The sequence below is a fragment of the Ursus arctos genome, unplaced genomic scaffold (assembly GCF_023065955.2).
Source record: "Ursus arctos isolate Adak ecotype North America unplaced genomic scaffold, UrsArc2.0 scaffold_22, whole genome shotgun sequence".
Lineage (NCBI taxonomy): Eukaryota > Metazoa > Chordata > Mammalia > Carnivora > Ursidae > Ursus > Ursus arctos.
In genome coordinates, this window is record NW_026622897.1 from 19,205,657 (window position 1) to 19,231,659 (window position 26,003).

A 26,003-nucleotide genomic window follows, 5' to 3' on the forward strand; every position below is an offset into this window, starting at 1 on the left:
TACATAGCTAGATAACTCCCCTCCAGGAGGTAGAGCTTAATTCCTCTCCCTTGCACATAGTAACTTACTTCCAAAGAATTGAGTAGGAAAAGGGAAAAATAGTAAATTTACAATGGAGAAAACTGACAGAAACCACCTTAACCAGTTGATCAGAGTTAACACCACCAGTGGTAAATCATGTTGATGTCATCTAGACCTTGTTATGATGCAATGGTAAGGACTCTTCACTGGACATTATTCTCTAGTGTAAGCATAAGAAAACATTATACAAAACCAAATGAGGACATTCTATAACATATTTGATCTACACTCTTCAAATTTGCTTTAGTCATTTAAAAAAGGCAAAGACTAAGAAATTGTCACAGATCAGAGAAGACTAAGGAGATGTATCAACTAAATGCAACATGACTTCCTAAATTGGATCCAGGAACAGAAATATGGCAATTGTGCAGAAACTGGTGAAATCCAAAGTAAAATCATTTCATTAGCAGTGTTGTGCTGAAGTTAATTTCTTAGTCTTAAGATATGTACCACGGATATGTATGAAATTTATACTGGGGGAATCTGCATGAAGAGTATGTCCAGGAATCCTCTGAACTATCTTTATAACTTTTCTTTAAATCTACAATTATTTTAAAATAAAAATTTATTTACAAAAGCACAAATCCCTCATCCCCACAAAAACGTAATATTTGATTTTATGTAAATCTCTCTATATATTTGCAAACATAATTTCTTCCTTTCTATAAATAGGAAAGCACATTTGCACACATATTTAATATTTGGGAAGATGAAAAAGGGTGCCACTTCTTGCTTAGACAGAATCCTCATCTTGTGTCATCTTGGTGGGATGTAGTGCCCAGCCTTCCCCTATAGAATCCAAGAGGGAGAGAAGTTATGCCCCTACATTCCCTGGCCAACAGAACAGGCACACTGACCTAGACTCAGCCAATCACATAACTCCTATCTAAGATTTTGACCTGGAGCAAATAATGCAAATGCAGTGAAACAATTGGGAACCGTTCAAGTGGCAGCTGCTGTGTTCCAGGACTGAGTGAGTGGTCAAAATAGGGTGGGGATCCTGCAGCATCAGGGCCAACAATGTGGCCAGACTATTCCTCTGAAATACTTCCTGCCTGTTGGCCCCTGGAGTTGCCTTATTCTCCAGCTTTGGTTTTACAACTTCATACCAAATCTCTCAATTCCCAATGTCCTTTCTATAAACTTTTTTTCTATTTAAAGAAGCTAGAGTCACTTTTTTTCCAGTTTAATTGAGATGTAATTGACATACTTTATCAGAGTCACTTCCTATTGTTTGTCCACATAAACCCTGATACAATATTTTTCCCCACACCTGTAAGCCGAAATATAAACTACCTGACAAAACATGTATCTGTCAATTGGGTTAAATGATAAGTTATAAATATAACTAAACTTCACAATACAAGATTTTAGGGTGTTTAAATTAACAATTACTGAAATTTGTGTAATGTTTGTACTTCCCTTCTCAAAAGACAAGACTCTAGCCTCCACTTTGGCAAACAATGTCACTGTTGGCTTTCTCAGTAATAGGTTAAGACTTATGAAACAGGTTTCATGTAATATCAACTCATTTGCTACAATTTTGGATTTTTCCACCAAAAATTATTAGAAGTAATTCACACACACAGTTTACATTTTTTTTTAAAGGATGGGTAGGACAAACCGAACAGAACTTCAGTGGAACTGCCAGCTATGGCTGAGTGCGAAGGTCAGCAAATATAAGCTGGGACAGAATTGGCCAAAACAACAATTCTGGCACTCTGGATGAATCAAATCTGAGAACTGGTGACACTTCAAAAGTGTGGAACTTTATGTAAGGCAATGGGAGTCTGTGATGTTTTGCATAGAGCTCCTCCCATCAACATGCCCTACTCTCCCAGCTTGGTAGATGCAGAAGTTCCCGCAAGGGTGGGCCAGGCCAGGAGGCCTGGAAGCTGAGCTGCCACTGACAAGGGTTGCTCGCTCAGTCCTGAGCAGTAGGCAACATCAGTACCCACATCATGGAGCACAGTTGTGGATATGACATTAGTGTGAGGAAAGCAGAGAGAGCCAGTGCTCCTACTAGCCTGAGGTTGTGGTTTGTTGTAGCAAAGTGGTTAAGGGAGTGACTCGCAATCAGACTGTCTGAATTTAAATCCAGAGGGTTTCTGCACTTGCTGTGAGACTTTAGACCAGTTACCTAACCTCTTTCAGTCTTGGTGTCCACATCTGTATGATGAGAATAATTGTCGTACGGGTTAAATGATTTAGTGCATGGAAGGTGGTAGAGCACTGCCTGGTACAAAGAAAGAGTCTGATAAGTGTTTTGTTCTCCTTGTTCATATTCACTTGTATGTATAGCATGAACCTGTTCCCTACTGCCTCCTGGACAGTCCTATTTATGTGTCTCAAGCTAGAGTGCCCTAAACTGCATTCAGCATTTTCTTGTTAATTCCCAGTACTGGTCCTCCTCTGATCATCATTTTCTTTTCTTTTTTTCTTTTTTTTTTGCCACCACCTAGGCAAGTAATTCACAAACTAGTCAGCTCCTTCTTCTCAATCACCTTCTTAATCTAGTCTCCAAGTCCCAGAGAATCTCTCTTTGAAATCGTGGTCTAGCCTTTTTTCTCAATTATACTAATTGGATAAGGTTCTCTTTCTCTCATGTTTAGATTACTCCAGTGGTTTCCTCATGTGAGTTCCTATGGAATGCATAAGAATTTAATCTTTTTTCACCTCCCTGTCACTGCACAAACACACATACCTTCTCTTCCTTGCAGTATGGTTATAAATATAAATTAAGTTAGATAAATCTTAGCAGTTATGTTATTAAGATAATTTTAAGCACTATTTACAGAGAATGCATCAAATACTTTGCTTTCGTTTTCTTTCCTTTTTTGTTTTCCTTGAAGTGCATATTTTCAGGTGCTTTCATTTGCTTAATATTCTATGGGTTTTCCTGATTTATCCGTTGCCTCTTCCCATTTGTATAGCTCCCCTCCAGTACATACAGCTGTAGCTGTATATGTGTATGTATCACGTAGGATGTTAGCTGGTATTCTGTTATTTCATCTTCTTTAAAAAGTCTTTCCAAGAAACTTATTGTCCACTCCAGTGCTAATGGGATGCCCTCTTAATTTGTTGAAAGGTTAACATCATGAGATCCCTCTTCACCATCTTTCTGGAGATTGTCTTCACCTCTCACCTGTGTTAGGTCCCCTGTTTCCTGCATCCTGTATCATCCTGTTTCTTGATTTCCCTCCTTTTTTTTTTAAATGGACTTTAGCATCTAGAGTAGTTTTAGATTTATAGAAAAATTGAGAACATAGTACAGAGAATGTCCACATACCCACAGTTTCCCCTATTATTAACATCTTACAGTGCATTTGTTTCAATTTAATAAATATATATTGTTATGTTAGCATTAAGTAAAGTCCATACTATTTTTCCTTAGTATTTACCTTGTTCAGATCCAGGATCTCATCGAGGTCACCACGCTACATTTACTTGTCATGTCTCCTTAGGTTCCTCTTCACTGTGTCTGTTTTCTTCCTCATTTTGATGGAGCAGATACTCCATTATTTCCTTAGAAAGGGTGCATGGAATGCAAATTTTATAGACAATGAATTTTGGAATTGCTTTTATTTTATTTGCAATGGATAGGGAATATAGTTCTAGTTTAAAAGCTACGTTTTCTCAGAATTTCGAAGGCACTGAACCACTGTGTTTGTTTGGATTGCATTGAATCTATAGATCAGTTTTAGGGAAGTGGACATGTTAACAGCTTTGAATCTTCCAATCCATGAACATGGTGTATCTCTCATTTATTTAAATCTTTTTTTTTTCTTTCTCAGAGCAAGGTTTTGAAGTTTTCAGCTTAGAGATTTGCATATCTTTCATCAAATTTATTTCTAATTATTTTAGTTTGGGATCCTATTGTAAATGGTGTTTTTATAAATTTCATTTAAAAAAGTTGCTGCTGGTTATAAAGAAATGCAGATGATTTATGTTTAATGGCCTTGTATCCTGAGACCTTGCTAACTCCATTTATTAGTTCTTGTATTTTGGTTTTGTGGGTTTTTTTTTTTTTAGGATTTTCTGCATTAACAGTCATATTTTCTGTGAATAATATTCATTTATTTTTTTTCTTTTTCCATCACTGGCATTTTATTTCATTTTCGTATCATATTTAAATAGCTAGACTCTTCACCAAATATGGAAGAGAGAGAATAATCTTAGCTATTTCCAATCTTATAGGGAAATATTCAGTCTTTACCATTAACTGTGATTTTAGATATAGATCTTTTATAAATGCCTTTTGCTGCATTGAGAAGCTTCTTTTCTTTCTATTTTTCTGACTTCTTAGGATAATGAGTATTTATTTTATCGTACTTGATCATATTACTTTCTCCTTTATTCTTTACTGTTATGAATTATATTGAATGATTTTCAGAGTTGAAACCAACTTTGATTTTGTGCGATGAACCCCACTTGGTCATAATACATTATCCTTTTTATAGAACACTATATTAGTTTAGCTAATATTTTTAAATAATTTTTGTACTTATGTTTCTGAGGGAGATTGCTGTATTTTTTTTTCATGTAATTCTTTATTTCTTTTGAGTATCAGGGTTATGCTGGCCTCATAAAATGTGTTGAAAAGTATTTTCTCTTCATTTGTATTTTGAAAGAATTTGCAGAAAATTGGCATTATTTCTTCCTTACATGTTTGATAGAATTAACCAGTGAAACCATTGGGATCTGAAGATGTGTGAGAGAGAAAGAGAGAGAGAGAGTAAATAATTACTTAGATAATACAATTTGTTTAACAGATGTAGGATTCTTCGTGTAACCTATTGTCACCTAGTAACTCTTTACACGCTTTCAGGTCTTCATTCTCATAAAAAAAAATCTGTATTTTATATGACAATGTAGTTATTTCCAACAAGGTGGTTGTCTTAAATAACAGCAATAGTCAATAGTCTTATTTTCAGTAATAGTCCTGATAACTTTTTGAATATTTACTTTTTCTAAGAGAGTACAGATTTAGATGATGACGAATGATGTTTTTAAAAAACCAAAACCAAAATAATATTTCTGAGTTCACTGAGAAGTGAATCATCTCCAAATCAATACAGTACAGCACTTTAACATATATAGAATTTCAAAGACAATATTTCTGAGAGGCCCAGCATTCTGGGATCGAGCCCCGCATCAGGCTCCTCCGCTGGGAGCCTGCTTCTTCCTCTCCGACTCCCCCTGCTTGTGTTCCCTCTCTCACTGGCTGTCTGTCAAATGAATAAATAAAATCTTTAAAATATATATATATTTCTGATAAGACTTCTAAGAAACCAGAGAAAATGGCATCTTCTTAGATGTGCACCTGCCAATGCCTCTGGTAAAAGTAACAGAAAACAATAAGAAGAACAAATAAAACTCCATAAAAACAACATAATCACAGCATAATCCAAAGACAGAAAATGCCCGAATTTCAAAATAACTGTAAATTTGAAAAGAAGAAACACCAAATTCCAGGAAGCAATCTCTCTGAGTCCTGCTGTACTTCAGGCTTTGGCAACAAGCAAGGGCAAGTGGGAAAAAACTGCGGTAGAAAGAGGAGGGTAGTTGTGAGGGATCTAAACGGATCTACAACCGCGGTCAGAAAGAGTAAGTGCGCACTAACTATGTGAAAGAAAAAAATGTGCCTTGATAGATCAGAGCAAGATATACAGGAAAGGAATAAGGATATACAATTTCAAGTGGCACCTCTTGGTACCTCTAGGGAAGAATAAAAAGAAAGATCTGTGTTCGAACCGTGGCTCTGCCATTAGTTGCTGTGACTTTGGCAAAACCATTTAACCCTAATTTTGGTTTTTTCATATGTGAAACAGAAACGCCTATCTCAGATAGTTGTGAAAATTATAAGGGACAGGTTAATAAAAGAATGTATTATTGTGACTAGGACCACTTATCTATAAGTCGTACAATTCTTAGTTTCTTTTGTTGCTTCTCTAATCAAACTGAGAAAACCAAGGGGCAGGATCTGTGTCCTCTTCCTTTTTGTGTTCAGAGTGCCTTGCAACTTAAGTCCTCTGAGAGATGTTTCTTGAATGAAATGAATCAGTGAAAGTTCTAAAATAATCACCTAACTTGTTTGTGGAGGAGTTTAAACCTCAGGGACAGTACCCTTCTCTAAGCAGGGACACAGGTGCATTTTGCCAATGGAATTATGATTTTGTATACTCCCAGACATCACCTTAGAAATTCAGCAGTAGGGCTTCTGATTAGACATAGCAGATTGAGCCCACGTACTCTTCTTTCTGAAAGCCCACTGGAATAAATCTAAAGGCATTAGAAGTCTGAAGCACAAGTATATTTCATTAACCCACTGGGACAAGGAAAACAGTAGGGGGGAGAAGAGTGGGAAGAAATTTGGAAAGCTGGAAAGCAGAAAAATGATCAGTAACTGACTCAGTAGTCTCCAGGAAGCTCAAGCTAAGCCACCTGGTAGACGCAAATATGGCACACTTCCTCATCTCCTGAATGCTCAGTAATTTGGCGGCACAAATCACCTCTGAAAATAGAGGTGAAGGAAAAGATAAAAACAGGAGAGCTCTATGAAAGTCTTAAAAAAAAATAGATCTCCAGGTGAATGCTTCTCCTGAAGCGGAAGACTGGAGGTTATTCTATAGAAAGTATAGAATGGAGGATCTCTGGAAGGAAAGCACTTGAGTGTGCCATACTACACTAAAAACAAGAGAAATAGTTGGAAGTTCACATATTGAGTATTATCATTTACATATGAGTATAAAACAAAGACACTTTCAGACATTGAGGTAGGGTCAAGACGTGCAAGGTGGTGATAGACCAGCTATCTAGAAACTCTTTTTATCTTCTTCTTGGTCACAAGCCTAGACTGTATTTCCTAGCTTCCCTTTCAGTTAAGCACAACCCGGTGACTGAGTTCTAAGGAATGAAATATAAGTAAAAGTTAAGTGTTCCAGTTCCAAACCCACAAAAACTTCACTTTCATAATCTCTCATGATGTTTCCTCTTTGGCCAACTTGATATAAAAGAGTATATGTTGAAGGTGACAGAGCTACAAGAAGGATCTTAGGTCCAAGTTGTTTGGTTTTTTTTTTGTTTTTTTTTTTTTTAGGAAGCTGTCTATGATTTGAAACCATATCTTGGACTTCCAATAAGTGAGATAGAAACTTACTGTATTTTAATTTTGTATATTTTATTTTGAACACTTGAAGTTTTTGTAAGGATTGAAAGATGATTTAAGCAACTGGGGGAGAGTGTTGAGATTAATTAATTGTACGAACACAGAAAGTTGAACCAACAAATAACCCAGACCATTATTTATTGTAGAGAGAACAAGGATTGTAAAGGAAAAGTAATCAGCAAATTTTACTGCTTAGGTATGCAGAGCATAGGGGCGCCTGGTGGCTCAGTCCTTAAGCGTCTGCCTTCAGCTCAGGGCGTGACCTCAGGTCCTGGGATAAGGTCAGGCTAGCATGGGCTCCCTGCTCAGCGGGGAGTCTGCTTCTCCCTCTCCCTCAGCAACACCCCCATCCCTCACCCCTGCTCTTGTGCACACTCAAGTGCTCTCTCAATTAAATAAATAAAATATCTTTTAAAAAAAAGATATGGAGAGCATGCACATCCTTATAAATCATGTAAACACTGACTATTGATCTAACTTAAAAAACTGTATTGGGAGGATGAAAACACTGGGAAGTAGTTTTGTGATGGTAGAAGGTGAAAACTGGCTAAATTTCATTTCCCAAACTTAAAGTCAATAATACTGACAAACTGAGAAGCAACTGCATGTTATTTAGAAATACAAGATTAAAGATGAGAAGGAGGAAGGGTGGGGAAGAAGGAAGGAGAAATCTGTTCATAGCAGCGTGGATAAAAATGAGTAAGACTGAATCCTTGCCCTCTGGGAGGGTACAGTCCAAGTGTAACGAAGATACACGGGTAAGCTTGTTGTGTGTAAGTGGGAGTGTACACAAGACGCCTCAGCAGCATACAGAGACAGCACTTCAGGTGATGAGAGTGGGGACAGGGGAAGAGATCAGAAGAGATGTTCCATCAGAAATGAGGACAGGACTGAGTCTTGAAGAATGAGTATGTGGTATCCAAGTGAGGAAGAAGGGGGAAGGCGTTTCAGGCAGATGAAACAACATGGAGCCAAGAAGTCATCAGAATGTATGAGAGGAACTTCAGATTCTTCAGTGTTCCTGGAGAGTACGGTTCAAGGAGTGGAGACATGGGGGATGAGACTGTGGATGCAGTTAGGAAGCAAGCTCTAGAAAACTTTCTGTGACAGGCTGAGAGGTTTGCACTGGTGCTGGAGAAGAGGAAGGGATTTAGGCAAGGGAATGATGCATTCTCTATCACTAATTCTATATAAAATGTGTGAATAGATTTCCAGAGAAGATAGTTATGGACAGCAGAATTCTAAAACATGACTCCCCAGTGACTTTCTCCCTTGTATAATCCTCTCTCCTTTGAGTATGAGGGGAACCTGTAAATATAATGAGATACCATGCCAGTGACTGTGCTGTTATATGGTATAGCTGACCTTAAATTAGGGAGATTATCAGAGCTGGCCTAACCCAATCACACAAACATTTTAAAGGCAGAGAGTTTTTTCTCAAGCTAGTGGCAGAAGGGGAAGTCAGAGAAAGTGAAAGCACGGGAAGGATTCCTGTGTTGTTTATTGCTGGATTGAAGACGGGCGGACTAGACAAGGAATGAAGATAGCGTCTAGAAGCTGAGAGTGACCCCTAGTGGATAGCCAGCAAGGAAATGGAGACCTCAAGGAACTGAATTCTGCCAACAACCTGAAGGAGCTTGGAAACACATTCTTCCCCAGAGCCTCCAGAAGGGAATGCAGTCCTGCCCACACCCTGATGTCAGCCTGCGCAGAGCATCCAGCATGACATTCTGTACCAGACTTCTAACCTACAGAACTATGACTAATAAATGGGTGTCGTTTTAAGCCACTAAGTTTATAGTAATTTATTACACAACAATAAAAAGCTAATATAACGGGTGATAGTAGGACCCCAGGTTAAGAAAACTGTTAAAGTATTCCAAACTTGAGGCAAGAGAGCTTTATCAAAGGCAGTACAGTGAAAAGGAAGGGTAAGAAACCAGGGACTTTAAGGAAATAGAATTATGTAAACTTCGAAGATCAGATGCTGATGGTTAGTGGGAAGGAAGAGCCCAGAATGACAACCCATTGCTAGATTAGCTCACTAGCTTAAGGATGGTGCCATTAACTTAGAAAAGGATAGCAAGAAGAGAAACATTTCTGGGGCCACAAGGAGATGCTGAATTCAATTTAGCGGGGATGTCTAGTAAACAGTTGGGTACAGAATTAGGAACTTGAGGAAGAGGTCTGTGTATAGATATACATAAGGATAAAGAAGAAGGAAACCTAATACTGACTTAGCACTTTGCATATACCAAGCAGTGTACTAAATGTGCTAGAGATTATGAAGCATTTAATCCTCAAAGCAATCTAAGAAAGTAGGAGCTGTTATTAAACTTACAATGTAGATGAGGTAAAATAAGCTCAGAGTGATTAAGTAATTTGTCCAAGATCACACACATAGTAAGTGGAAGATTTTTAATTCAATTTTGATTAATTTGACTCCAGAGCTCATTTTTTTTTAAGTGACAAGAGTGGCTTTATTTTTTATTTATTTATTTATTTACTTACTTATTTATTTATTTATTTATATTTTATAATAATATTTTTTATTATATTATATTAGTCACCATACAGTACATCCCTGGTTTTTTATGTAAAGTTCGATGATTCATTAGTTGCGTATAACACCCAGTGCACCATGCAATACGTGCCCTCCTTACTACCCATCACCAGCCTATCCCATTCCCCCACCCCCTCCCCTCTGAAGCCCTCAGTTTGTTTCTCACAGAGCTCATTTTTTTAAGATTTTATTTATTTGAGATAGAGCAAGATGAGGGAAGAGTTGGGGGGGCGGGGAGGAGGGCGGGGAGAGAATCTCTCAAGCAGTCTCTACACTGAGCGCAGAGCCCAGTGCAGGGCTCGATCTCACAACCCTGAGATCATGACTTGAGCAGAAACCAAGAGTTGGATGCTCAACGGACTGAGCCACCCAGGCACCCCCCAGAATTCATTCTTTTAATATGTCTCTATTATATTTTTCTATAGATATGAAATACACCAAAAGATGGATAGTATAGAGTTATGACATAATTCTATACCAATCACAAAACAATGAAAAAAAAGTATTGGGAATGGCAATGGCTCTGCCCCTGAATACTCCTCTTTCATAATTGAGCATGAGCTCTCGGATAACTAGGAACACAAAGGAGGCTACTCCCTCCCTGCGCAGAGGATCCAAAAGTTTTAATGTGAACCAATGCTTGGAGAACATTAAGTCCCAAAGGAACCAATGTTAACTTATTGGCAAAGGATGTAAACACAGGCTCAGTAATTTCTTCCCTCAGGAGCCTGATCAAACTTTGATGCTAAATGAGCCTTGTTTCAAGATTCTGAACAAGTTGCCGAGATCCACAGAGAATAAGATAAATTCACAATATAGCCCACTGATGGTTTGGAGACATAAAGTTGATGCATTTGCCTTGCCCTGAAGACATTTTATGCAAATCCACAAACAGAAGGGATATTGGCTTCTCCATTTTCAGAGCCTTTGTCTCCTTCAGGACAGTAAAGGGAAAAGAACACTTAGGAGTCTGGCCCCAGAGAGGTCTCCAGGCAAAAGGAAGTTGGGCAGCTGAGTCTTTCTGTTCTGATGTTTTCATTCCCACAGCAAAGAGGGAGGCCACTTGTCCTTCCTAAACAATTCGTTGTGATTTTGAGGTAAGATTAGATAAATGGAATGGTCAGGAGAAGTTCACAACAATAGGGCAATTCAAATTCCTCCAGTTACTACATGTGATCTTGGACAAGTTACGTAATCTCTCTGAGGCTTTTTCCCTCTTAGCACTTCCACTAAGCCAGGTACTGAGTTTCTGAAAGGTAAGAGGGAGAGAGTGGGTTGAGCAGTGGGTGCAGTGGGTATCACAGTGACTTTACTGTCTCGGAGCTCCAGGAATTTTCATAGGAAGTGGTCTCAAGTACAACTGTTGGCTCCTCTCTTCTCTATCTGTATGACCTTGACCAGGCTATTTATCTCTTCAAGATATTGCTTCCTTCTCTCTCACATGTGATCATCATTTTTGGTGTCCCTGCTAAAAGACTTCATTCTGGATTATGTCAGACCAGAGGAGGTGAGGAGTTACAGTTGAGATCTGAAAACATGAAGAAAAGGACAAGCAAGAGAAGAAAGTTAAAGATGGAGAGTCCTTGCCCTGGCTCTTCTTCCAGGGTACTGTCACACTCAAGCCCCCACAGAACAGGGCCTTACTCTAGAAGCAAAGGATCTGAGTCCCTTCCTAATGTGACACTTCTCTCATTCCCTCACAGATCACACCCCTGCAGCTAATGGCTACGAAAAATGACACTTCAGTGATGGAGTTCATCCTGGTAGGACTTACAGATAAGTCTCAGCTCCAGTTACCCCTTTTCTTTCTCTTCTTACTGAACTATGTGGTCACTGTGGTAGGGAATTTGAGCTTAATTAATCTAATTTGCCTAAATTCTCATTTGCACACTCCCATGTACTTTTTCATCTTCAACTTATCCTTCATAGATCTCTGCCACTCTTTGGTCATTACGCCTAAAATGCTGATGAACTTCGTGTCAGAGAAGAATATCATCTCCTTTGCAGAATGCATGACTCAGCTGTTTTTTTTCTGTTTCTTTGTCCATTCTGAGTGCTATGTGTTGACAGCCATGGCCTATGATCGCTATGTGGCCATCTGTAAACCCCTGCTGTACACGGTCACCATGTCCCCTCAGGTCTGTTCTCTGCTGATGTTTGGTTCTTATGTGATGGGGTTTGCTGGTGCTATGGTCCACACAGGGGACATGGTCAGATTGTCCTTTTGTGCTTCCAACATCATCAGCCATTACATGTGTGACATCTTCCCCCTCCTCCAGCTCTCCTGCAGCAGCACCTATGCCAGTGAGCTTGTGACTTCTGTTATTGTGGGCACAGTTGTCATAATATCCAGCTTCATTATTTTCATTTCTTATGCTTTGATCCTGTCCAGTGTCCTCCATGTCTCATCAGCTCAGGGTTGGTCCAAAGCCTTCAGCACCTGTGGCTCCCACATAGTAACTGTTGGTCTGTTCTATGGATCTGGGTTGTTCACACATCTCAAGACCTCATCTGATGGTTCTATGGGCCAGGGGAAGTTCTTCTCAGTCTTTTACACCAATATAGTACCCATGTTGAACCCTCTCATCTATAGTCTAAGGAACAAGGATGTCAAGTATGCTCTGAAAAAAACCCTGAAGAGAATTGCAAATTAAGCAGAACGAATGTTGTGGAGTTGTTGGGGTGTGTATATGGTGTGTGTGTGTGTATGCACGTCCCCATAATTTTCCTCAGAACAAGGTTTTTGCTTTAAATACTTATTTCTCTGTAAGCATGTCAGTTAAGAAGGCAAACATTATTAAATCTCATGGTTATTCTCAGCCCCATACTGAACTCAGCTTTATTCCTAACAGCATGCTGCAAAGATTCAGCCCAATGCCTACTTCTTTTTTTTTATATTCAATTGGCCAACATATCAACATATCTTGAAAAGATAAATAGCCTGGTCAAGGTCATACAGATAGAAAAGAGAGGAGCCAACATATCATTAGTTTTTGATATAGTGTTCAATGATTCATTATTTGCATATAATACCCAGTGCTCATCACATCACGTGCCCTTCTTAATGCCCATTACCCTGTTACCCCATCCCCTTACCCACCTCCCTTTCTGCAACCCTCAATTTGCTCCCCGAAGTCGAGTCTCTTATGGTTTGTCTCCTTCTCTGATTTCTTCCCATTTACTTTTCTCTCCCTTCCCCTATGATCCTCCATGCTATTCCTTATATTCCACGTATGAGTGAAACCATATGATAATTGTCTTTCTCTGATTGACTTACTTTGCTTAGTATAATAACTTCCAGTTCCATCCACATCGATGTAAATGGTAGCTATTCATCCTTTCTGATGGCTGAGTAATATTCCGTTGTGTATATGGACCACATCTTCTTTATCCATTCATCTTTTGAAGGACATCTCGGCTCTTTCCACAGTTGAGCTTTTGTGGACATTGCTGCTATGAACATTGGGGTGCAGGTGTCCCTTCTTCACTACATCTGTTTCTTTGGGGTAAATACCCAGTAATGCAATTGCTGGGTAGTAGGGTAGCTCTGTTTTTAACTTCTTGACAGCCACATGCAGAAGAATGAAACTGGACCATTCTTTTACATCATACGCAAAGATAAACTCAAAATGGATGAAAGACATAAATGTGAGACAAGAATCCATCAAAACCCTAGAGGAGAACACAGGCAGTAACCTCTTTGACCTCAGCCGCAGCAACTTCTTGCTAGACATGTCTCTAAAGGCAAGGGAAACAAAAGCAAAAATGAACTATTGGGACTTCAGCAAGATAAAAAGCTTCTGCACAGCAAAGGAAACAGTCAATAAAACTAAAAGGCAACCTACGGAATGGGAGAAGATATTTGCATATGACGTATCAGATAAAGGGCTGGTATCCAGGATCTATAAAGAACATATCAAAATCAACACCCAATTCCTACTTCTTCTTAGACCACCTCCTACTTTGCCTCTTCCCATGTACTTTTCATACATAAGCAAATATTAGAGTGGAATGCTGTCTGATAAGGTCACCCCTCTTTTTTTCCCTAAAAACAATTTCATATGGCCCTTCTGGTTTTCAGCATTTTTGGAATTTTTATTTATAAGTTATAAATTTTCCAGAATTTTAGCATTCTTTTAGTCCTGGTTTCTATACCAGGTTTCCTAACCCACAGATGAGATAGAGAGAGATAACCTTGTTGAACTTTGCTTTTTAAAAATTTTTATTCCTATGGATGGCTAAGAATGAGTGAGACTCACCAACCTGCCAACCTTAAACTCACCCATGATGAAAATCACAGACATTTCTTGAGAAACATGGCTAGGTTTCATAGCATTGAGTAAATAGTCTGATATACTAGAAAGAAGATTGCTACTGTCCTATCTTCTAATCAGCTTTTTTCTCCTACTATTTTCCTAATTCTCAAAAAATATTTTGTGATCCATAATGAATCAAACAAAATTCACAGCTGAGAGAGTGTCCTTGGCCACAAAATCAAGTGTCAGGTTCAACATGAGGCTTTTCCACCCAGATGCACAAAAAAGTTGGAGGCCTTTCTTGTTCTGTTTAAGACGTGCAAACAAAAATGAGCAGACCCTTGTCATGGAAGGCTTCATGCTCTCCATTTGTAACTTTCGCTTTGGAGGAGACAGAATTAACGTTTATGGAGTTCTTAACAGGAGTTGTCTCCTTTCAAATGTTATCATAATGCAAGTCTTAATGTCCTGTTTGAGAGATGGAAAAACTGAGATGCAGAAATTCAGTTCAAGGCCACATAATTAGTTCGGAGCACAGCCCAGATTTGTACCTCATTCATCTAAAAACAAGCCCTGTATTCTTTCCATATTATCATTTTGCCTCTTAAGGAATTAAAGGGGTAGAAAAAGGAAGTATAAGAAGAGGGAGATAAAAATCTGGAGAATTATTTTAGAATCTGCCTGAAAGTGAGGGTAGGAATGTACCCTTAGCTGAAAGTCTCTGTAAGCGGAAGAATGGTCCATAAAGGTTTTAACACCAAACTAGAGAAATGCTTATACTTCTAGAAATATTTAATATGAATTCTTTATAATTATATAGTATAATGCTGATGAGGCATGACTGAATCTCTGTGCATACGTTCAAAAGGAGACAACTAATTATATTTTACATTTGGAAAAAGGAAAAAAATGGAGTCTTTTCATAATACAAAATATCAAAAATTGCACTGTACCAAATTTCTTGTTTTGTGTGAATACAGAGATACAACACTAATTTATTTTCCTTAATGATTCTCAGTGGGGCCAAACAAAGACACTCCCTTATATGCTGTATTAGGGACTGTGGTGAACTCAACAAAGCCTCAGTAGTATCTGTGAGATATTTATGCTTAGTCAAAAGGATCGCAAGTATTAGCCTAAAAGTATGGCATATGTTAATACCAGTTAGGAACTGAGAGAAATGAACCTAATTAATTTAAATTAATTTAATCTGACTTCTGTTATAAAAGCATTGGTGATAAGATATATATATATTTTACATATATGGATAAACCTATATATATCAGACTGTCATAATTTTGTTGACTTCTCTGTCTAATCAAATAGAATTTGGCCACCTCATCTTTCTTCTTTCTCCTATGCATGGTTAGTCTAGGATCTGGCAAAATAAGTATTTATGAAATTAAATTTGTGAACTTGTTAGATAGAATTTTTTTCTAAGCCAGATTAAAAGTTTATGTTAATAAAAACTGTCATTTTTTTCCCCCAGAAAATTAGCTTTCTTTAAATGCATGGCTATAACTCTTCAAGACTGAAAAAAGAGTCTGGTTTAATACAATAAAAAGAAATGCCATTCTTTCTGTTATAACACAAGTATCCTTCAAATTGACTAATGTTCTAAGTAGCCAGCACTCCCCATTTGCAAAATATCTTGTTTCTCCTGAAGTACTTGGATTTCCTTTGAAACAAAAAAGGAACTGTTTAGTTGGGCTACAACATAAACAAGGGAAAACATGGAATTTTACCTTCAGAAACTAAAATGAAATAGGGTTGCGTTGTACTATTTATTATATATGTGAAATTAAAAACCTATCTCCAGAATGCAACCTATGCCCATGTCAGTGGAAGCTAATAAAATCAAGTAAATAAATTAGCTGTGTACAAAGTGGCTGTGGAATTTTTATAACATGAAAATTCATCATGGTAGATAAAATTTTGTCTCAGGGTGGCCGCAGAAACAGAGTACAGATATCTCTGCTATTTTGCATAGTCCTCAGGCTTGGCTTGAACTGTAGTAAAAACTGATTGCATTTCAGTTTGCTCATTAGGACTGGCAGTTGCCTTGCCCTAAATCTTAGGCTACTAGAATGCTAGGTATCAGATACCACACCAAGAAAGCAATGTCATTATTGGCTTTACCAGTAATGAATCCTCTTTCATGTAACATCAACCTCAATCGCTGTAAGTTTGGTTTTTTGTGTCACTAAATGCTATCAGAAGTAAGTTACATATAAATTCTGCTTCTATTAAAAACTATGGGGAAGGAAGAATCAAAAGGACTTAATTTACCTGGATTGTCTTGTTTATGCTACATTTAAACCACATTTTCAGTATATTTGTTGATAATACCATGGCACTTTGGTGCCTGGCTAAATTCAACATAATATTATTTTCACTTACTGTGGACTCTGAAACCCCCAACATTTCTTGAGGATTGAAAGTAGAACAAAGGAGAATTAACACACAAAACAGCGTGTTTTGTGATGAACAGATAATGTTCATTGTCTCTCAGCTCTATACTCCTCTCTCTTCTGTGTCTCTCCAAAGTTAGAAACTTGCTGCCTACATATCAGAAACACTCCTGCAATCTTGAAGCAGTGATGAGTAATTTGTCCCTTGTCTTGTAAGAGCTTAAAGTCTATAGTAAAGTCTGACAAGCAGTTTTATACCCACAGCGAGGATAATAGGTACAATGGTGCCCAGGCATACAAGATTGGTGTAAGAGGCCAGAAGACTTAACAGAGAAAGTAATGTTTAAACAGAAAACACAGGAAGGAAATGAGTGAACTGAACAAAGGGAGAGGTGTGCATTGTGTGATGAGAAGTCAGGTGGGAACATGGCAGGGAGAGTGTTCTAGAAGAACAGTGTGAGGAGAGGGCCCAAGGTGACAGAGCATGATGCATTCTAGGACGAGTACAAGCATGCAGTGAAGGAGTACATGGCAATTACAAATTAGGACTGTAAACAAATAAAGCAAAACATTAATAGCAGTTAATTCTGGGTGATGTCTAAGGTGTGGCCTAGGATTCAGAGTAAGGATGTAGTCAGTCCTAGCAGAGGCTGGAATGTAATCGGGCACCCAAGACTAAGTCTGGACAGCGGTAGAAGAAGCTGGGGGAAATTACAGCAGGCCAAAGAGATGCATATACCCACCAAATACCCAGTTTAGGAATTCAGGCTAAGGCCCCTGAGGGATGGGCACAAGTATCCATATTGCCCATCTCAGTTATATTCAGTTCAGAAGTAAATACGGGTGAACCAGTAGAACACAAACCTCCGGACTTGAGACTGTATATAACTGGATAAGCATAGAGAGACTCCTTCCTCTCTAAGGTAACCAGCCTGAGAAATCCTTGTTGTGTTCTCCTTAGCTCTATAATTCAGAAATAGAATACTAAGTGAATTCACTACTCTGATCTTTCTTGCAGTTATGACTTTCCTAAATTGCCGAAAGAAATCGTTAGTGGTTATCATCCTGATTCATTCATTCAGTCATTCTGCAAAATTTTTTGAATCCCTATTATAGTAGGTGCTGCCCTTAGGATATAACACAGATCAAAACAGAATTCTGTACATTCATGGAACTAACTCATACTATAGTATAGAATGTGGCTATGACCTAGTAGAAAAATGTCCTATTTCCCTCTGTTTTGTGATGAAATATCAAACAGAGCAATAGGTTTAAATATATATATATTTAAATTAAATATATATATTTAGGAAAAATGAACCTGCAAAGGGAGTAATGTGTGCAGCTGTGCATTTCGGTTTACTCAGAGGAAAATGACCCTTTTTCATTTGTGATTAATACTGTTCCTCTTCTTTCTTTCTCCAAATTTTTATTTAAATTCCAGCTAACATGCAGTGTAATATTATTTTCAGCTATAGAATTTAGTGATTCATCACTTATATACAACACCCAGCGCTCATCACAACAAGTGTCCTCCTTAATCCCCACACCCATTTAACCCATCCCCCTGCCCACCTCCCCTCTAGCAACCCTCAGTTTGTTCTCTATAATTAAGAGTCTGCTTCCTGGATTCCCTCTCTGTTTTTTTCCCCTATGTTCATCTATTTTGTTTCTTAAATTCCACATATGAGTAAAATCATGTGATATTTGTGTTTCTCTGCTGACTTATTTTCACTATTAAATATATATACCACATCTTCTTTATCCATTCATCAGTTGATGGACATTTGTGCTCTTTCCATAGTTTGGCTATTGTTGATAATGCTGCTATAAATGTTGGGGTGCATGTGCCGTTCTAATCACTGTTTTTGTATCCTCTGGATAAACACCTAGTCATGCAATTGCTGGGTCATAGGGTAGTTCTATTTTTAGCTTTTTGAGGAACCTCCATACTGTTTTCCAGAGTAGATGCACCAGTTTGCATTCCCACCAGCAATGTAAGAAGGTTCCCCTTTTTCTGCATCCTTGCCAACACCTGTTGTTTCCTGTGTTGTTAATTTTAGCCATTCTGACTGGTGTGAGGTGGTATCTCATTGTAGTTTTGACTTAATACTGTTCCTTTTTAATGGGGAGAAATTTTTTGCATTACCCAATATTTCTCAAATATCATCAGGATTACAATTATAATCTGCAAAAGAAAACCACCAGACGATTGATGTCATTTTTAAAGCAATGATAATGGATGTTTGCCTTAAGGAGTTTGTGGTGGGATTTACCCTGACTCCCAGACTATCCTCATAAATATAGAAGAGGAAGAATAAAATTCTTAGCTAGATCACCAAGGATACCTTCCTGGAAGAAAATTTTGATCTTCTAGCCCCTGTTTCTAAAACCTTCTTTCCTAAGTAGGATAGATGAAGTTGGAGGTCAAGACAAAATCTCAATTATGTTAAGCTTGTACGGTTGGTTGAAAGAACACAGATTTTGAGAAAATTTTCAGGATCTACGGCTAGACATAGATATTTGAGACTTGACACCAAAGGCGCAATCCATAAAGGAAAAACTTGTAAATTTAACCTCACCAAAATTAAATGTTTTAGTTCTGTCAAAGACCATATTAAAAGTGTAAAAAGAAAAGCTACGGAAGAGGAAAATATTTGCAAGCATATATCTGACAGAGAACTAGTATCAAGAATATATAAAGAACTCTCAAAACTCAACAGTTAAAAAAAATAAAAAAGAAAATTAAAAAAAGACATGAACAAACATTTTACTGAAGAGGGCATGCGGATGGCAAATAAACACATGAAAAGGTATTCCGTGTCATTAAAGGGAAACACAATTAAAACCACAATGAAATAACATTACAAATCTCTCAGAATGGCTAAGATGAAAAATATGGACAACACCAAATGCTGGCAATGACATAGGAAAACTGAATCACTCATAAATTGCTAGTGGGAATATAAAATGTTATAATCACTCTAGGTAAGTTTGTTATTATTTTCAGTTACTCAGCAGTTACACTCTTGAGCATATAGCTCAGAGCAAGGAAACTTTATTTTCACACAAAAACTATACACAAATGTTCATAACAGCTGTATTTGTAATAGCCCAAAATTGGACACAACCCAGGTATCCTCCAGTAGGGAGACGATTAAACTCTGTCGGCCCACATCATGGAATACTATTCATCAGTAAAGAAGGAATGAACTGGGGCACCTGGGTGGCTCAGTCGGTTAAGCATCTACCTTGGGCCCAGGTTGTGATCTCAGAGTCCTGGGATCTGGACTCTGTGTCCAGCTCCCTGCTCAACAGGGAGCCTGCTTCTCCCTCTGCCTCTGCCCCTCCCCTCCTTCATGCTCACTCTCTCTTGCTTTCAAATAAATAAATAAATAAAATCTTAAAAAAAAAAAAGGAATGAACTATAGATACATGCAACAACCTAGATGAATTTCAAGGAAAGGATACTCAGTGAAAAGCCAATCTCAAAATGCTATGGACTGTATTATTCCATTTATATAATATTGATTAAATGAAAGACTTTTAGTGATAGAGAGCAGCTGCGTGGTTATCAAGGTTTAAAGATGGGGGTGAAATTTAAGGAGGGAGATGGAAGTGATTATAAAAGAACAACATGAGAGGTCTTTGTGGAAACCATTCTGTATCTTGACTGTAGTAGGTGAATGAATGCACAAGCCTACACATGTGATGAAATTGTGTAGAACCAAACACAAACACACACACACACACACACACACACACAAATGAGTAAAGTTGTAAACTGGGAAAATCTGAATAAAACCAATGGATCATGTCACTATCAATATCCTGGTTGTGAAATTATCCTATAGTTTTACAATGTTACCCTTGCGGGAAACTGAATAACAGATACAGGGGATCTCTGCATTGTTTTTATAACTTCATGTGACTCTACAATTACAATGAGAAGTTTCATTTTTTAAAAAAGATAAAGAAAATAGGCTAAAATGGGGAAGTTAAAATATTTAAAGGAATTTTTTAAATTATATTCTCCTTAAAACTGAAATCTTAAAATATCACTCATTTAGGTTGATTTTATTATTATCTTTGAGTCGAACATTTTCAGTGCTATCAAGTTTTTACATGCTAGAACAGCTTTCTTAAGCTCTGTTGTATCCTTAATATATATGGTTATGGAGAATCCTATGTTCGTTCTGTTCCTATCTGAATGAATTTTTCCCCCACCAATAGAGCCACCCAACATAACAATTCATGGTGAGATGACCTTGTTTTGTGTCCATATTTATTTTTTGGGTGGGATGCTCATGAGAACTGGGACCATATCGGCAGAGTTCAGTGCTGTAACCCCAATGGCAAATGCAGGACCCAGGACATCATAGATGCTCATTTAAATGTTTCTTACAGTGATAAAAGCAATGGAAGTGGCCACCATCCAGAGCAGCAGATGTGTGTGGGAAGTGGGGAACAAGGGATGAAAGAAGTAGAATTCTGTGTCAGGAGCTGGTAACAGAGCCTAGAGAATGTGTCTGTACTCCCATGGACTGTTCCTCAAGCTCTGGCGAGAGGGGCAACAGACAAATGTGACAGAAACTCGGGGGCCCAAGTTTCTGGGGCTGGAAAAAAACAGCTGTTCTTTTCCTCAGAGAAAAACAAAGAGAGCAATATATTCTCTGATTAGAGGAGAGGGGGGCAGCAAGAGAGAGTAGTGTGCTGCCAGTGAGATGTCTGGTTCCCGAGCACAGCAAGAGCCTTTTGGAGACTCTCAGAAATTCTTGAGGAAATTTCACAAGAGTCAAATTCCTGCATTAGTTACTGGAAGTACAAGCCGCTGAAAATTATGTACTTTAATGTATCATTAATAGTTTTTAAATCTTAGAATCAGAGGTCTTCTAGTGCAACCATCCCTATCCATGGTGAAATAGGTTTGAGGACATCTCTGGTGAATGGTCACTTGAAAGAAGAACCATCTCAGCACTCCCGATTACAAGTATCACGGATCTGACAGAAATATTTTCCCCAGACTCTGCTAAATAAATGGGCATCAATCACCTGGAAAGCCCACAAACTTTTTAAAATGTTACAAATAAGTAAAACAAAAATTGCTTTTAATTCACAAAATATTAAGTTCCTGTGGGGAACAGGATTATAATGAAAAAGTGCACACGACACTCTTCTGACCCTCTAGAAATTAATTTACTTTGAAGAGGAACAAATCTTCCAGCCACGCTGTTATTAGAGGACCAGTACGTGCAGTATTTTGAAATACCTACATTTGCTTAACAAAAAGTTGTGTAAATTTTAATCGCGATAGTTTTAAGATTCTTATATGATTTTTAAATACAAAAATAAGTAGAGAAAAAAGGGGGGGGGAAGCCCAGCTTAATACAAAAATGGAGACATAATCCAGAGGAGAAATCTTAAACACTAAACCAGGCAGTTCAGTCAAACAGCCACCAGGTTGTGCTGGTGACTCAGTGATGTTGTTTCAACAAGAAAAAAAAATTGTTTTATATTTTCTTAAGCCCCTAAATGTATAGTCATGGATTTTACATAACTCCCTATATAAAAATTTCAACTCATTATTAAAACACATAAGCTTTTTAAAAAGATGTTCTTTAGGGAAAAATTTAAACAGGTTGAATATATTCAATTTGCAAAACTTACTGGGCACCTGCTATGTTGTGTGATGAGGAAGGAATGGATAAGACATGGCAATCACAGTATAAATAATACAAATATAAACAAAATACTCCAATAAAATGTTACCTCCAAGTATTTTTTTGTTATTTTGTTTATTGCTCTATCCCCAATATCCAGAATATAATGGGAATACAAAAAATAGTTGTTGAATAAATGAAAGAGTTGAGGAATTTACAGTTATATAATGGATGTTTGTAGAAAAGGCTGTGGATAAAAAAATTAATGTTATTATATTCTCTAGTTTTAAATGCTTACCAATACAACATATGATCCACATTTATTCCTATAAAACAGTGTTTTAACCATCTTAAAACTATTTGATGAAAATTTAAATTTTACAGATTCTGAGGATACACCTTGAAGGAATAGCCTTGTTTGCTAGTCTCTGGAATAAATGGTGTCAAGAAGATAAATTCTGTTTCTCGTGTAATCACACCAGAATGTTTTATACCACTAGATTGCATTACAAAATTATTTGTACTTATTTCACTTTCAATATACAAAATTATATGACAATAAACCTTTTTTTTTTAACCAAACACAATGTCCCAAAGATTCTGACATATTCCCAGAATGAGGTTGATCTGTCCCCCAATCTTGTGAGTGTTGTTGAAAACAAACCAAGGTTAAATGTTCTCTTGTAGCTGCTTTTTTCATCTGGTTCTAGACATAGACCTTTTAAGGGTATATGCAAGTGACCGTCTTGGAATCTAAACCAATGCAGACTGTATTTCACTTATAGGACACCACTGATGTGTCTTCCCTCTCTTCCTTGTTAATTTGCAGTCATTTCTCCAGATTGTCACTTTCTCTTCTCTCTTACTTCTATATTCCGTATTCCTGTATCTTTCCATTCCTTCCTAGAAAGCAATGTGTATTAGTGCAAAAAAGCAGTGGAGTTTGAGCCAAATAAAGTGGGGTTTAAAAATAGGATCTGCCAAAAATTATGATTCTCTCTTTGGATGCAGAAAAAGCATTTGACGAAATACAACATCCATTTATGATTAAAACTTTCAGTAGGTATAGAGGGAGTGTATCTCCACATAATAAAGGGCATATATGACATATGACAAACCCACAGCTTACACCATACTCAGTGGTAAAAGCTGAAAGCTTTTCCGCTAAGATCAGGAAGAAGACAAGGATATGCATTTATTCAGCATAGAATTGGAAGTCCCTGACCAGATCAATGAGACAAGAAAAAGAAATAAAAGGCATTCAAATTAGAAAGGGAGAAGTAAAACTGTCACTATTTGCAGATGACATAATACTATATATGGGGGTGCCTGGGTGGCTCAGTTAGTTAGGTGTGCAACTCTCGATTTTGGCTCAGGTCATGATATCTCATGTATCAAGATCATGAGATCGAGCCCTGCCTTGGGTTCTATGCTGAGCATGGAGCCTGCTTAAGATGCTCTCCCTCTCCCTCTGCCCCTCACCCCCCTACTCACACGTGCTCACTCTCTCTCTCTCTCTCTCTCAAAAGAATAAATAAATAAAACATTTTTAAAATATATATGGAAAACCCTAAACACTCCACCAAAAATAAATAAATAAGGATTAGTAAATGAATTCAGTAAATGTGTAGGATACATAATCAATATACAGAAATTGGTTGTGTTTCCATACATTAATAACAAACTATCAGAAAGAGAAATTAAGAAAACAATGCCATTTACAAGGGCATCAAAAAGAATAAAAGACATACAAATAAATTCAACCAGGAGGCAAAAGACCTGTACACTGAAAACTATAAGACATTGATGAAAGAAATTGAAAAAGACACAAATAAATAGAAAGATATTCCATGCTTATGGATTGGAAGAATTAATACAGTTAATATGTTCATTTTAGTACCAAAACTATCTAAAGATTTAATGCATTCCCTGTTGAAATTCAAATGGCATTTTTCACGGAACCAACAAACAATTCTAAAATTTGTATGTAACCGAAAAAGATCCCAAATAGTCAAAGCAATCTTGAGAACGATGAATAAGCCAGAGTCATCATGCTCTGTGAATTTAAATGATATTACAAAGTTATGGTAATTGAAACAGTATGGTATTAGGTTAAAAACAAACAGAGATCAATGGAACAGAATAGAGAGCCCAGAAATAAGCCCACACATGTATGCTCAACTAATTTACAACAAAGAAGCCAATAACATACAATGGGGAAAAGACAGTCTCTTCAACAAATGGTGTTAGGGAAACTGGACAGCAACATGCAAAAGAATTCAACTGGACCACTGTCTTACATTGTACACAAAAATTAACTCAAAATGCGTGAAAGGCTTAAAACCATAAACTCCTAGAAGAAAACATAGGCAATAAACTCCTTGACATCAGTCTTGGTGATGATTTTTTGACATTGACTTTAAAAGCAAAGACAACAAAAGCAAAAATGAACAAGTGAAACTACATCAAACTTAAAAGCTTCTGCACGGCAAAGGAAATGGTCAACAAAATGAAAGGGCAGCCTACCGAATGGGAGAAAATATTTGCAAATCATGTATCTGATAAAGGGTCAATATCCAAAATATATAAAGAACTCATACAATTCAGTAACAACAGCAACAACAACAAAAAAAATCAGACTGAAAAGGGGGCAGAGGATCTGATAGACATTTTCCAAAGAAGATATACAGAAGGCCAACAGGTACATGTAAAGATGGTCAACATCACTAATCATGAGGGAAATACAAATCAAAACCATGGCAAGATATCGCCTCACACCTGCTAGAATGGCAGTTATCAAAAAGACAATAGCTAACAAGTGCTGGCAAGGATGTGGAGAAAAGGGAACCCTCATGCACTGCTGGTGGGAATGTAAATTGGTGCAACTGCTATGGAAAACAGTATGGAGGTTCCTCAAAAAATTAAAAATAGAACTACCGTGTGATCCAGCAATTTCACTTCTGGGTATTTATCCAAAGAAAACAAAAACACTTTCTTGAAAATATATATGGACCCCAACGTTCACTGCAGCATTATTTACAATAGCCAAGATATGGAAACAATCTAAGTGTCCATCGGCAGACGAATGAAGAAAACATAGTGTATATATATGTACACAACAACAAATTATATACATAATTTGTAAAATGGAATACTTATTAAATGGAATGTTATTCAGCCATAAAGAAGAATGAAATCTTGCCATTTATGACAACAATGGATAGATCCTGAGGGCATTATGTTAAATGTAACAAGTTAGACAGAGAAAGACAAATACCATATGATCACACTTAGAAGTGATATCTAAACAAAAATAAAAATAAAAAAGCTCATAGATACAGAGAATACATTGGTGGCTGCCAGAGGCAAGGGTTGGCAGTGGGTAGAATAGGTAAAGTGAATCAAAAGGTACAAACTTCCCTTTACAAAATACATAACCCATTAAGATGTAATGTACAACATGATGACTGTAATTAGTAATACTGAATTGCATATTTGAAAGTTGCTGAGAGAGTTCATCTTAAAAGTTCTCATTTATAAGAAAAAATTCTGTAACTATGGTGACAGATGTTAACGAGATTTATTGTGGTGATCATTTCACAATATATGCAAATATTGAATCGTGTTGTATACCTAAAAATAATATAATGTATATCGGTTAAACCTCAATTTAAAAAAATAGGATCTGGGGCGCCTGGGTGGCACAGTGGTTAGGCATCTGCCTTCAGCTCAGGGCGTGATCCCAGCGTTGTGGAATCGAGCCCCATATCAGGCTCCTCCGCTATGAGCCTGCTTCTTCCTCTCCCACTCCCCCTGCTTGTGTTCCCTCTCTCGCTGGCTGTCTCTATCTCTGTCAAATAAATA

General features: G+C 37.4%; 1 protein-coding gene across 1 annotated transcript; it reads left to right on the forward strand.

Annotated features, from left to right (window-relative positions):
- The first annotated feature begins 11,521 nt into the window (after positions 1 to 11,521).
- LOC113259753 (olfactory receptor 143-like) lies at positions 11,522 to 12,466 on the forward strand. The gene has a single exon (XM_026505247.1). The coding sequence runs from the start codon at positions 11,534 to 11,536 to the stop codon at positions 12,464 to 12,466; it is 933 nt and encodes a 310-aa protein (XP_026361032.1). The 5' UTR covers positions 11,522 to 11,533.
- The last annotated feature ends 13,537 nt before the right edge of the window (positions 12,467 to 26,003 follow it).

Excerpts from the sequence above, each read along its gene's own strand:
- LOC113259753 (XM_026505247.1), top strand. The coding sequence starts at position 11,534 with ATGGCTACGAAAAATGACACTTCAGTGATGGAGTTCATCCTGGTAGGA.